General features: G+C 35.4%; 1 protein-coding gene across 5 annotated transcripts in view; it reads left to right on the top strand.

The window, feature by feature from the left end:
- The window catches only part of LOC131439455 (zwei Ig domain protein zig-8-like), a 436,989-nt gene that overhangs the window by 398,460 nt on the left and 23,189 nt on the right, over positions 1–15,340 (top strand). For all 5 annotated transcript variants that reach the window (XM_058610477.1, XM_058610475.1, XM_058610474.1 and 2 more), the window contains one exon: positions 8,304–8,467. In XM_058610477.1, the coding sequence (XP_058466460.1) occupies positions 8,304–8,467 (164 nt within the window). The remainder of the gene's footprint in view (positions 1–8,303; positions 8,468–15,340) is intronic.

Below are 15,340 nucleotides of genomic sequence, written 5' to 3'. Positions count from 1 at the left end.
TCAGAACTACTTCAAACATCATTTTCCGACATCTACTCATCAATTCCGTTCCGAAAATACCCATTTTGCAAGGGTTTTCAAGGAATATCAATCAACCGGAAGTTGCCATCTTGGATTTCCAAAATACCTCAAACATCATTTTCCGGAATCTACTCTTTAAACCCGTTCCAACAATACCCATATTGTAGTAGTTTTCATGGATATAAATATGGATAAATATATATACAGTGGGGTCTCGTACAACGCGGATTCGGTCAGAATTTTGTTCTTATAAAAAGAACTTAAGGATATAGAGCGGTTTTGTTTGTTGGAAAGTTGTTAGGAATGTTATAGTTTACATTATGAAAACTATGTTAGTTTAGAACCTTCCCACAGAATGGCGCTATTGTGATCACATAAAATTTATTATGTTATATCTCTAAAACCTGATGATATAGATTGGCGGTGTTTTCGGAAAGAAAGTAAAGGAGGTAAAAACAGATTAAATAGTGTGAACAGTTGTAAAATTTTTTCTCACTTGGTGACGTTGGTGTGCAATTCTGGGTTGGCAATTCCTGTAATCTTGATTTTGTTGATTTATTAGGATCGTTTTTCGAGGGTTTACAAACTGGTTAGAAGATTGATAAAAGCTTGTATGTGATAATTTAAGAGCAGTGTATCTTCGTCAACATTGCTTGGTTTATCAAAAAGTATTCGATAATGTGAACAGTAGTTTAGTATTCGAAAAAAAGGTTTGCGCTATTGTGATCATGATGACTAAGAAATCTATTGTTTGGGAAAATTATATTTGTTTGTTTCGTGATTTATATTAGTTGACGGTAGAGATTTCTTATACAATGCTTGTGTAGGAATTCATAGCTGCCTGGTCGTGAACAGACTTGATGAGAAATATGAAGTTTCGAAATATGCGGTTTCTATATAGTTTTCTGAATTTTTCGGTTTGTTAAAATAGCTGTTATTTCAGAGGATTCGCAAAATGATGCGAACTCATGTGCTTCCCTAAGTCATAAAATGATTTTGTGTCATGCGATTCTCTAACAAATCTACTAAGCATCAGGGCTTGTATTGTGAATCCTCAAACGAACGAAGCAACAAAAAATATCTGCTGTGAACACTTTGCTTGACATAGCTGAATGAGAGACCTATATTAGAGAGAAACTGGATGCGTGAGAGTATATGCTACTGAGCAGACCAATTCCCCTTGCCAAGTAAACTGTCTGTGCTCTCAGTCTCAGTTAACACATGAACTAAGCAATCCATGACAATGTAATGAAATGAAGGGTTCTCTCTCGTTAGTATTGTACGAGAAAGAAGACCTTGCCTCACGGTGTGCTACAAGACGCGAAGCAAAGTCATATAGGCAGTGTTTACGGTTTATTTTTAAAAAGTAGGTTTACAGAAATCATTTTTATCATAATGTTCGTATTCCAAGACCAAATTTGATCACATTTCAAACATACTTTAAACATTTTATAGCAGAAGTTTTGCATTTGAGCCCATTTTCAAAACGATCAATTTGTTTCCTGGCAGTTTACACTGTGTATATATCCGAGAAACACTAAAAGCAATGTTCTTTAAGTTAATATTCATCGGAACTAAAAGTTATGAAACTACAGGGTGATTTTTTAAGAGCTTGAGAACTTTTTTAAACAATAAAACGCATAAAATTTGCAAAATCTCATCGGTTCTTTATTTTAAACGTTAGATTGGTACATGACATTTACTTTTTGAAGATAATTTCATTTAAATGTTGACCGCGGCTGCGTCTTAGGTGGTCCATTCGGAAAGTCCAATTTTGGGCAACCTTTTCGAGCATTTCGGCCGGAATAGCCCGAATTTCTTCGGAAATGTTGTCTTCCAAAGCTGGAATAGTTACTGGCTTATTTCTGTAGACTTTAGACTTGACGTAGCCCCACAAAAAATAGTCTAAAGGCGTCAAATCGCATGATCTTGGTGGCCAACTTACCGGTCCATTTCTTGAGATGAATTGTTCTCCGAAGTTTTCCCTCAAAATGGCCATAGAATCGCGAGCTGTGTGGCATGTAGCGCCATCTTGTTGAAACCACATGTCAACCAAGTTCAGTTCTTCCATTTTTGGCAACAAAAAGTTTGTTAGCATCGAACGATAGCGATCGCCATTCACTGTAACGTTGCGTCCAACAGCATCTTTGAAAAAATACGGTCCAATGATTCCACCAGCGTACAAACCACACCAAACAGTGCATTTTTCGGGATGCATGGGCAGTTCTTGAACGGCTTCTGGTTGCTCTTCACTCCAAATGCGGCAATTTTGCTTATTTACGTAGCCATTCAACCAGACCATAAATCGGGCGTAAAGCGCGAAACACATTTCGAACCGAACACTGATTTTGGTAATAAAATTCAATGATTTGCAAGCGTTGCTCGTTAGTAAGTCTATTCATGATGAAATGTCAGAGCATACTGAGCAAATAATAATGCATGAAAATCATAACCTCAAAAAATCTGAGCAAATACTAATGCATGAAAATCCTAACCTCAAAAAAATCACCTTTTAGTTTCCTCATAGGCATCTACAATATTAGAACCATTCATCAAATGCTAACCTCATGAAGCATAGGTCTCAGCAAGCGGGCATATTCATGAACTAATGAACGAACGAAGCAGCTCTCCTGGCTTGGGTTGCGCTGTGAATTCTACCTGACATACGAATGTGTGTGAATAGCACAGATGGTGAAATCCTTTCGTTCATATTCGTTGCTTCAATTTGCAAGCCCTGCTAAGCATACATCCTACGCGACGCTATCGTAACTGTGTTAGTGTGTTTCTGAAGAATTACTGTCTCGCATACATACTACTATATACTAGTTGAGTCGCGTTGAAAGCTAGAATATAAAGGGTGATTTTTTAAGAGCTTGAGAACTTTTTTAAACAATAAAACGCATAAAATTTGCAAAATCTCATCGGTTCTTTATTTTAAACGTTAGATTGGTACATGACATTTACTTTTTGAAGATAATTTCATCTGCCACAACGTCGAATTTTCAGTGAATGGGCCCTAGAAAAGTTGGCAGAAAATCCGCTTTTTTATCGACAAATTTTGTTCAGCGATGAGGCTCATTTCTGGTTGAATGGCTACGTAAATAAGCAAAATTGCCGCATTTGGAGTGAAGAGCAACCAGAAGCCGTTCAAGAACTGCCCATGCATCCCGAAAAATGCACTGTTTGGTGTGGTTTGTACGCTGGTGGAATCATTGGACCGTATTTTTTCAAAGATGCTGTTGGACGCAACGTTACAGTGAATGGCGATCGCTATCGTTCGATGCTAACAAACTTTTTGTTGCCAAAAATGGAAGAACTGAACTTGGTTGACATGTGGTTTCAACAAGATGGCGCTACATGCCACACAGCTCGCGATTCTATGGCCATTTTGAGAGAAAACTTCGGAGAACAATTCATCTCAAGAAATGGACCGGTAAGTTGGCCACCAAGATCATGCGATTTGACGCCTTTAGACTATTTTTTGTGGGGCTACGTCAAGTCTAAAGTCTACAGAAATAAGCCAGTAACTATTCCAGCTTTGGAAGACAACATTTCCGAAGAAATTCGGGCTATTCCGGCCGAAATGCTCGAAAAGGTTGCCCAAAATTGGACTTTCCGAATGGACCACCTAAGACGCAGCCGCGGTCAACATTTAAATGAAATTATCTTCAAAAAGTAAATGTCATGTACCAATCTAACGTTAAAAATAAAGAACCGATGAGATTTTGCAAATTTTATGCGTTTTATTGTTTAAAAAAGTTCTCAAGCTCTTAAAAAATCACCCTTTAAAAACAACTACAGTGCAACAGAGAGAACGATCATAGATTCTTTCTTTCGTTTTATTTAGTTGTGTTAGAGACGTGAATATGTAATTTTTTCCTATATATACGTTGTAGCTAACTTTCTGAGCATCCAGTAGAAATTAAGCAGATAGGGCATTTTGGGCGCGTGAAAAAATAAACCTGGAACGAAAAAAAATGGTCTGCTACAAAATGTTTGATTCAATTTACGAACTTCACAAAATTCGTGGGTGTAAAATCATTAAGATTCGTTGAAAAACAGTTGAGCTATGACAGATCGAAGTTACCGTTCCAACTTTTTTTCAGGCTTGATATTTGGAGTGTTAATAATGTACCAAATCACGTGCTTTAAAAAAATTTCAGCGTTCGAATCTCCCAGTAACCGGAGCAATAAAAAAGATGGGATGACTCGAGAAATTTCCCAAGATTGAATGAAAAACTGTTTCATTCCCGAGTTAGAATAATTTTGCTTAAATCGCAACATCGGAATTGCTTTGATTGCATTCAATCAGTTTTAGTTCAAAATTAGTCATCAACTTTGAAAAATTGCTGGAAAAAACTACTTCCATCTTTTTTTAGCCTGGTACACAAATCGATTATATTGAGAACGAACGAATAATTTCTGAAATTAAGGATTTCGGTGAAAAGATGGGTGCTGAACATCTTTCTCGTGAGGAAATTGATGACATCATCGCTGATAAATTGATTACGGCAATGGTACTGTCTTTTTGGCTCTTTATTGTTAACTTGACATCCACCGCGTCGAAGCCATTCAGAATAAACTTCTTCGGATTGCTTTTCGTAGTTTCCCTTGCAGTGATCCCTACAAACTTCCCAGCTATCAGAAGTGTTATAAATTTATCGATTTTTACTTTTTATCAGTTCACTGAAATATGTCTTTGGTCGTTTACGTAGCAGCTTTTGTTACAATCTCGAATTGGTTATCCGCACTTGTTACAAAAACTGAATTTATAGATTTACTGCCTGATGAAGAGTGCGACTATGAAATTTTCGCTCCATTGGGCTTTTCCCTGTTCAATAAAAAAGGTTTAATTCAAATAAAAAATAAAATCGAACTATATGAGCAATATATGTCACATTTTATGCACTTGACATTATATAATTGTATAAATAATCAAAACATGAAGTATGAAATTCTGGTTTTCACACTATCGAATTCCTCAGATTTCAGATGTCGATAGCTTATTCATCTTAATACTTTAGTAGCTTACTTACTAAAAACAGTTCAAAATCTTTCTCTCCTTCATCAACTTATTCAAAAACTGATCGATAAGATCACTCTCATAAACAAGTATGGTATTCAGTTACAGAACATCACATTGTAAATACAATAAGAGCTGTTTCATCAACCGTTCAATAGGTACCTTCTCGAAGAAACCATCTTAATAAGTCAACATGATTTTGAGTTGCAGGAATTTCGAACGTTGAATGGCACACAAGAGTCAGCCATGCGAGAAATTTCAATTACTGTTTACACAATTTGATCTGTTTTGACCTCCGGAACATTCTTTCCGAAAACGCCGACACCACCGAAAGTAAAATATTTGCGATATTTCATGTTCAAACTGTTTTTCTATTGTGAACATATGAATTATTTCATGCTCTTTTCAAAGCGCCCCTGGCGGTGCAGCTCTCAACAAATTGTCGGTCAAACTACACTAAATTGTTGGTCAAAGTATCTACAACAAGTAGACAAGTTGCCGAAGATTGTATAGCTCTATCTGTCGACCGAAGCGAGATAATCGTGCACAGCCCCAATCAGTCGAAATCCCATATGCTCTGGGTCCCGTTTATCGCGGATTCGCTTCTCACGCCCCCGGTGTACCGCGTTATACGAGACCCCTCTGTATATATATATATATATATATATATATATATATATATATATATATATATATATATATATATATATATATATATATATATATATATATATATATATATATATATATATATATATATATATATATATATATATATATATATATATATATATATATATATATATATATATATATATATATATATATGTATATATAATGAAATTTATGGGCACTGACTGTCACCATATCTCATGTCATTTCACTTTTGTTGCCGTATTCAAGTGAAGTTCGTCAATTGAATAACCGTACCTAGTCATTAGAAGTTTTGCTTGCTCAGTTTCAAGTGCCAAGTAGTCTAGCTGCTTCATTGTCTTCACTGTTGGTAGTGAGCAAGTTCGAATGAATAGACATGAACATCAACTCAAAATCTGATATTCTCTCCGGCCAGAATTATAAATAGAGGGTGGCGGTTCTCATTTGAGTTTTAGATTATCACCAGTAAGTTTCAATCGATAATTTTCAACTGTTTGAAATGAAATTAGATGTTCAAAGTATTATAAATGAAAACTCAAGGAGGAAACAATAAATTTATGTTTATTCTGTAATTGATAGTTCAGCTGTCATGACTGGTGACGCTCGCGGTGACGATTCTACATTTTCTCTTGACATTATCGGCATCATTTGCTATCTTCTTAGTTTCGTCGCATTTTCACTGAACTTGATCCCAGCCCTTCTCTATCGGGCGAAGTTCTAGACAGTTTAGTGGATTGGCAGTTTTTAGCACGTTTTTGACCTAACATATTATACTTTATACAATTCCAGGAAGTATTTCGCATAGTGACAGGAGGGTAAATCAGAACTGGAAATTCCGAGCTTCTGATAAATGATGGCAATCGCTTTCGCAGACATTCCTTCTCGTACACATCCTAATTGAAATTTTTAGATTTTCGACCATAACTACATATGGCCTTCCAAATCAAATACTTCTTCGGAAATTTTGACACCTCCTTAATGCTCGGCAACGGCGATCCTTTGCATTGTAGTATAAAAATCCAGACCCAGAAGCTGTTTGAAGTCTTCGAGCACGTATGTTTCATCGTCCATTATGGTACAAGAAACTGTTTGCGAAAAATCCTTAGCACGATGTATTGAAGTGAAACTTTGCTCGTCATCACGTCACACCTTTTTCGCTTTGTACACCTTCAGTTTCGCCCCTGTTTCACCTTTTGTATGTATGATTTTGACTTTACGAGCCACGTTTCACACAGAAAGATTGGGATTCTTTTAATAATGGCTTCCACCTTCTTGTTCTTTTTTCGGGCGCATACTTTACGATGTGTTCCACATTCTGAACCACAATCAAACGATAGTTTTAGTTTCTCTGCAAGATCGCCAACGGATAGATTTGGATTTTGAAACCGTTCGTACAAAATGCGTTTGCGCACTGCCACTTGCTTCGACGTCATTTTACAGAATGTAACAAAAACGTGAATATGTTATACCACGAAGTAAAGTAGAGAGTTTCAGGGGTCATACTTGTTAAACGTTTCGGTGATCTGTGAAATAATTCGAAATCTACACTGAAATGAAAGTGTCCGAAATTTATCGTGATAAGACAGGATTTTTTTAGAGCATTCGTATCTGTAAGATATGGCGTACCATATTTAGCATTTGTAAAACACTCGTCTTTCCGTTCACACAATGTCGTCTGAAGTTAATGTATTGTCTCAAGCCTCAAAACCATATGATTATAAGGTTGAGCATTTTTTTTTTTAAATGAATTTGAAAATTTTAGTTTGCACATTTTAGAGGTTCATACAGGTTAGAAAAAGATTCGTGTCATTAAGTTAAGTAGCATTTCCATCGTGTTCACGAAATCTAAATACATGACTTTGAGAAAACGCACTTCGAACCTTTGATGCTAGAAATATATCTTAAAAATTATTTGAAATAGGACTACGAAAAACATTTGAAATATGACTTTGAAATACGACAAAAGCGATTGAAATATGACTTTGTATCTCCGAAAGTATTTGTAATACGACTTTCTCGAACAATATGTTTATCGTTAGAAACATTAAAATGAAATTGATTTATTTTCCATAGAGTATCGTTTTCAATAGATGTGATAAATCAAAAGATAATCTCCTAAGCTCACCACCACATTTCCTTTACTAAGTTACTTTCAATTGGATATAATTATATTTAAAATTTTCTCTCTTTCTTCTCGTTTCATCATGGGCGGCATTTTTTCTACCTCCAACTGGATTTTGACATTCGCACGTGATGATGCCATGATCTGAATATTTTTGCTGCTGACGCTGCCGTATTTTCGTTGAATGTCACATGAACCGGCTTCTGGTACTGACGAACGCTCTCGACAACGGACGCTTGGTCAACAAATGGCCGCCACGGATGAATGGACAACGATCGGATGGTGGTAATCGATTATTATTAATGTGAAATCAACCTCGGCCATTGTGATTTTTCCCGGCCTGGCCCCACTCTCTGTGGCAAATGTCGTTTGCACTGGTTCTTGTATTCGCATCCCACTGGGGAATGATTGTTTATCCTGGAATGGAACTTTTGAAATCGGTTGCTGCTGTTGCCATCGCCAAACGAACGCTGATTTATGCAGAATGACATTTATAGCCGACGAACGTTTTCAATCATTCTACGTAGAGAATAGCGGCGTATGGACGCTGCAGATCAAATACGTGCAGGCTCGTGACGCCGGGATATACGAATGCCAGGTGTCGACAGAACCGAAAATAAGTGCTAGAGTACATCTGCACGTTGTTGGTAAGTACTGAAGACTATACTGGCTGGGCTTTTCTGCCCAACCATTGATTGAATGTGTGTATGTGTCTGAGTGTATAGTTAAGTAAACAACAAGCATCCGAGGCATCAAACATGGGACTCGGGAGACCGGGAACCATTCGTCCTTTGTTTGGCATTTTCATTATGGTTGGAAATTGCATTTCGGGAATGCATAACAGAAGACTCGATTCATCGAAGTAAATATCTACAGCGAAAACATGTAACCGCCGCCCATGTTCACTTGAAGAATATTTTGGCCTTGAGCAAATATTGAATCCAGGCGTTGGTTGATTTCGTAAAAGAACTGTCATGAGAGATGAAGTAAATTGACGTTTCAATATCGCAAATAAACTTATATTTCTGGACAGTGCGATGATACCTTCTTTTCATCACTTCATACGTTTTATTTCTGTTTCATTATTCGTTGGAGTTGATCGTTCTCGAAAATGATAACTACACTCCAAAAAAATTTGAATTTTACAGGTGACATAATCCCTCATACGATGTAATTCGTAAAGACCTAATTTGTAAAATGACGGAAAATTTTATTTGTAATGACTTAATGTTAGATGTGCTTGAATTTTACTGGTTTCGACTGTAACTTGTGTTCTACTAGCAGGTGCGACTGTATGAATTTAAATGCACCTTTTACCGGCCAAGCAGATGCATGCTTCTGTGGCTCAGTCGATTATCGGACGAACTTGCGATCCTATGATTCTCAGTTCAAGTCGCGGTTGGGTTGGTACAAAATTCTTTTTTTTATTTCAATGAATTTCATGTCATGGAGTTTTAGACAGAATATTAAATGTTCTTCCACGTAAATTTGCGTGAACTGCGACGCTCCATTTATGTGCATCTAATAAGATGTAAACATTTTTAAGTGTGTATTCATGTATCAAAGAATATATTATATGCAGAGTGCTCACACTCTTAGAAAAAATGAAATTTACGCTTGACGTAAATTCAAGTATGCCGTAATTTCTTCGGTGATGACACAATATTACATATACTAACATTTAAATATAAATTTTGCGTTTGTATCGATGTAAACTTCAGTTAAATTAACTGTGAAGTTAATGATATGACTTATCTTTACATGCTATGTATTGTGAATGTAAGTGAATCGCGACGCTCCTTTTATGTGCATCTAAGATGATGCAACATTTTTTAAGTGTGCAGTATTATAAATATACCGTGCAAAAAGTGAATCGGCTCAAAATCCCATACTAATTGGTACTGTATTTAATCTATCGAGTGTCTAATTTGTGTCTAATTTTGCTTTTAAAAACTGCCAACTTTTCAGACTCACTATTTAGATACAGCGGATAAGCCGCTTATAAACGAATATGTGCATATCTCCATAAACAGCGGACGAAATTAAACATTCCTCAACTTGTTGGATAAGTATTACCATAAGGTATATGAGACATAATTTGTTTACAAGGATATAAAACTTTGTCTTACTTAACTGTTTACATCAGATCCCAAAACAGCCAATAGCGTTTTGGATTTACCATATCACACTAGTATGATCAAAACCGATCCAGCTATCTTTGAGATCTAAATTTCTTTTTGTGTACATACGGACACACACACACAGACATGTTTGCCATTCGTCGCGCTGAATCGAGTAGTAGCTGAAATGCAAAATTTATATAACTCTTATACAATATAACATAACCAGTTTGTAGAATTGCTAAACCATTTTTGTAGTATGACGCTCACTCAAACAATACGAACAACAAAGATAATCCTACTCCATTCCTCGCACTTCTTCACCACGATCCATCAATGGCTTCGTTTTTTATTGTTGCGACTAAAACGCTCAAAATAAAATTTCACAAGAAGAAGATTATAACCACAGCTTAATTAACAATGTCTTCCATTATTCACTTCTCATTAACAGATTCGCATTTTAAGCTTTAATGCCATGGTTCTCACGGGAACGCCATGCATACAGTAAATCTTTCTCCTGCGGTGCTTGCGTAACAATGGCAACACGTGCACAGAACATAAGGGAATTCGCCATCGACTTAGGCCCATTCTGCCACAAAGTAGCTAAACGATATCGCGAACAGTTTCACTGAGCCTGTGTAAACATGCTTCCACTCCCATCTCAGGTCAATTTACATACAAGATATGCCCCGAAGGTGTCTCGCAGTCACTTACTCTCGTCCTCGTTGTTCGGATACTGCGAGGAATTAATCTTCCATAATGGCAATTACCATCATCATTAACATACCGGGATTAATAAGTTTAGGGAGCTGCTGGAACATTACTGTGGCATCAGCTGGATTCAGGTTTAATGAATATTGTTATTCTACTATCCCAAACATAATGCTCGCGATCTTTATTTAGTCGAAATTATGTTTGCTTTCGATAATTTATACCATTTCAATGTAAAGATGCGAAAAAAATTTTCATGTCACGGTCACTGACAAGGATTTATGACTTTCTTTTTAGAAAGGATGTAGAAGAGCTAAAATTTTGCTATATAACTTCCGAGCGTTTTAGCTATTCGGTTCTAAAAAAACGTGCCTTATCCACCTAGAAGTGAGACGATACCTGTTTTTATCGATCCGCATGTGTTTTTTGCATGAATATTCCTCGGTGTTTTAGTTCTCATGATATTATCTTAATGACCGTCGTTTTAAGACGCAGTTTAAGATTTCAGTCATTCCGACATTTCCGTGTCATGTCGAAACTGCATATCGGATCGAATTTAAACGTGTTACAATCGATTGAACATTCCATGAGATGTCGAAGTAAGTTCCACTTTAGAGTTTAAGATTATTTACGCTACTTCTAGTGCGGTATTCAGGAACCAGCATTACCTAAAAGGATTCGTATAGCCATAAACTAATATGACGAATGAATTGCAATAGTTTTGAATCCAACTTTGAAGCTTTTTTGGAATGGTAATCTTCTATATCGGTTTGAATTTTAAAAACTCATCACCCTGTAATTCCAGAATTGGATAAAATTCATTAAATTTGTATGGGACCAAATCTGCAAACCCGATAAACCTGATTATTTTATGTGAAATAGACATTTTTATACCAATCACCCCCAATCACCCTGTATCTCCTGAACCGGAAGTCGGCTTTGACTAAAAAGAAAGATTTTTTATAGGATTTTAGGACCTTTCATTTGAATCTTAGATTGGATCAGCCAACAATGAGTTACAATTTTGTTTCGCACATCATTCTGTAGTTCCGGAACCAGAAATCGGACTCAAACATAATTCAGGACCCTTGTTTTTGAGCATATGACTTTTTATATGAATCTGTGTTTGTAGAAAACGGTTGAGCCATCTCCGAGAAAATTGAGTGAAATTATTTGTCACACAAGCAATTACTGATCTCGACGATCTGATTCGAATGGTATATGGGTGTTATGTTCTTCCAACATTTATTGATGTAAGTAGTTTAAATCAATATAATTATGGAATTGCTTCAACTCGAAAACGTGGTCATCATCTGGTTAACTTATGTCATATTCGAACGATTATGTTGCCAAAAACGAACCGTGCTAAAATCGATCCAAGGCAAAATGTCTTGAAAAAGGATGCTGTACACAGTATTTTTGGTACTTAGAAACAATTGTATGTAACAGTATAAAATATCGCGTTTCACGTTCCTCAAAAAGCATTGCTTTATCATATAGCGCTCAAAACTCCTACTGCTGGAATAGGGGGAAAAGTCGCTTACACAAAAATATCGATATTTCCGTTAAAAGTGGACGGATTTTAACAATCTATGGCTTGTTGGATAGCTATTACCGTGCGGAATCTAAGTATAGAAAAAAATCTGTTTCCAAGGTCAAGTGTGACAGATACTGTCAAAAAACTGAAAATTTTGACATAAAACTTGGTATAACTCAAAAAGTAAGCATCCGATCTCAAAACCATTCAATAGCGTTCTGGGTGACGGGAAGACCTTTCATTTGTAACTTGTTTGATCAAAATCGGTCCAGCCATCTCTGAGATCTCGACCTCTTAGTTGACAACACACATACACACACGGACATTTGTTCAGTCAGTCGAGGAAAATTTGTCGAAAGTTTGAGCGAATTCTATACCTATTTTATATATATATATATATATATATATATATATATATATATATATATATATATATATATATATATATATATATATATATATATATATATATATATATATATATATATATATAAAAAGGTAAAAACTATAAACACATTGAAAATATTCGTGTTTATGTCTCCTAGCAAATTGATGTGGCGCAGTCACATAACCAAAGCTAAGATAGCTCGACGGCACAAAGCCGCCGCTAGGTTGCTTTGGCTTGATTAGGTTCAAACAAGCGATAGCGAGGTCGGACAGCTATCGAACAAATAGATAAGACGAAACCACACTTTTGCCTGGTAGACACACCAAAACAAATGCAAAGTTTTCTTGAAGAATTTGGTCTTGGTCTGAGCATCATGAATCAATATAAAAGATTTCATCTTTTTTACTAATACGATATTACTAATTGAATAATTATAGGGTAGCGGCTCCCTATTTTATCTGAGCTCCTATTTCCATCTCATCCCTTCACCTCATTAATTTGAACATGAATAATTTTTTTCTACCTACCTGAAGCAAACTGTGAAATGTTTTAAAATTATTTTAAAAGCTATTGTCACACTTTCCTATTAAAAGAAATGGTTTTAAATTCTTCGGTGATCGTTATTTTCATTTAAAATAAACTCACTTTTCAATTTAGGACATATTTTCGTCTCAAGATTTACAGTTCGTCATGTTTCTGAATATCTACTAATCGATTCGTCTCAAAACATGATCACTATTTCTCACACTTACACTACCATTGAATGATGGATGACTTCATAATTAGTAATGTTTACTTGCCACTTGTTTAATTAACGATTTAAGGCTTCAAAAATTACCCGACAATTAATAAAAGTCTTCAAAAATATGAGATGAAAGTTTTCCACTTAGTTTACTTGATTCCGCTTTGTTTTCATCTCATTTGGTTTCGCAAAGTTGCCAAGTTATCTCATAATGTTACAAAACAAAAATTGTTTTTTTTTCTTCAAATTATCATCAAAAAGTATGTTTGTAGTATCCGTGACATTAGTTTAATTATATTATTGATATTAATATTTCAATAAAACTTAAACTAAGCGCTCAGCTTCGAATATTGCCAGAAAGAGCGTGTTAAATACTAATAAATTAACAATTGTATCAAATCTAGTAGCACTGGTTTCATTCCGCTATACGTCAACATAACGCTGTGAAATGTGTGTGTGTGTGTGTGTGTGTGTGTGTGTGTGTGTGTGTGTGTGTGTGTGTGTGTGTGTGTGTGTGTGTGTGTGTGTGTGTGTGTATTTCATCGGCTGTGCACAGAGATGCCAGATATTTTCATAGAAAATATGTATTACTTTGCATAGAAAGTCTATATCTGTTCTATCAGTTTTCACTAATAAAATGATGTTAAAAGATAGTTCTTTATATCTCCGTAAGTCATTACTCCACTAACTTATTAAATTTAGGAAATCTGTATAAAATCTGTACTTTGATTTAAATCAGTATGCAAAAGCAAAAATCTATACAATACAGATAAATCTGTATAAATGGCATCTCTAGCTCTGCGCTTTGTTCTAAGAAGGGCTAATGCCTAAATAGTAACAATTACTTTTTTGTTTTTATTTAAAGTTTACCAAATAAACTTTGGAGTGAAATTTTAAATTTAAAGCGAAAGGTAACGGAAACGACCGAGAAATTTTTAAACGTTGAAATGATTTCAAACTGGTTCTAAAAATATCGCATGTTGTCTCATAGTTGGCATTAGGCCGTTTTTAAGAAGAATTCTGACATTTTAAACCTGAGAGTGTAATAGTGGAATATTTTGTTTTGATTGCTGTCGCTATTGCTAATTTATAGGATGAATAAACGATCAACGATAGGAAGGATAAAAATCCATTGAGATGAAATTAGGAGCAGAGTTGTGAACACATCATAAGTGTTTTTAGCTGTTTTATGAATATTAGTTAAATTTTCAAGAAATGGGAATCAATTCTCAACGTGGAGCAAGGCGAATGAAGCAGTAATTATGTGATTTTAGTGGCTAATTCGGGGTTTGAAGACGACGTCCTTACAAATTAGATGAAATAGGGAGCCGTTACCCTACGATTCGACAAAATAAGCCTTTCGGCGAAATGACTTCCAGTGAAACGGTTTTCGGTGGAATGGCATTGCTGTAAATGATCATAGGTTCCACTGCGATTCTCAATGTGATTCTTCCGAACTATAATTTTCCACCAATGAGATCGTTTCAAAACACGGTATATTCAACAAAATTCAACTATTCCTAAATGGTTGAACAACAGTAAGATGAATTTTTAACGTATTTGAACCTAGTGACTTTTTAAACCCTATTGAGTCGTAACAGAGCATTCCAAACCGTCTCCTATAAAAAATATCACCAGAACAGACCACTTTAAACATTGTAAGAAAATTTGGAGGGCGTCTTCAGTTTTGCACGGATGAAGCAACAAATTCGACTAAAAAAAATTACAAAAAGGGACTAAAGACTGACTTGTGCTCAAGCGAAATAGTAAATACTTATACTGATAATATATAACTGAAAAGGAAGAGTTGGAGGTCTTTTCAATTATGAATTCAATGTTTGCAATATTTCAATTCTCAACCTGCTAGTAAACTGAAAATTTTACTTTAATTCGATACAAGACATTTCAAATTAAACAGTCAAAGCCAAACCAATTGAAAGCCATTTGAAGAAGTTTTTGATGAAAAATAGTAAATGACTGAAACAAGAATATGATTTTAATGCATATAAAAACGAGCTTTCT

Source organism: Malaya genurostris, chromosome 3 (assembly GCF_030247185.1).
Source record: "Malaya genurostris strain Urasoe2022 chromosome 3, Malgen_1.1, whole genome shotgun sequence".
Classification (NCBI taxonomy): domain Eukaryota; kingdom Metazoa; phylum Arthropoda; class Insecta; order Diptera; family Culicidae; genus Malaya; species Malaya genurostris.
This window is presented reverse-complemented; position numbering and strand designations above follow the sequence as displayed.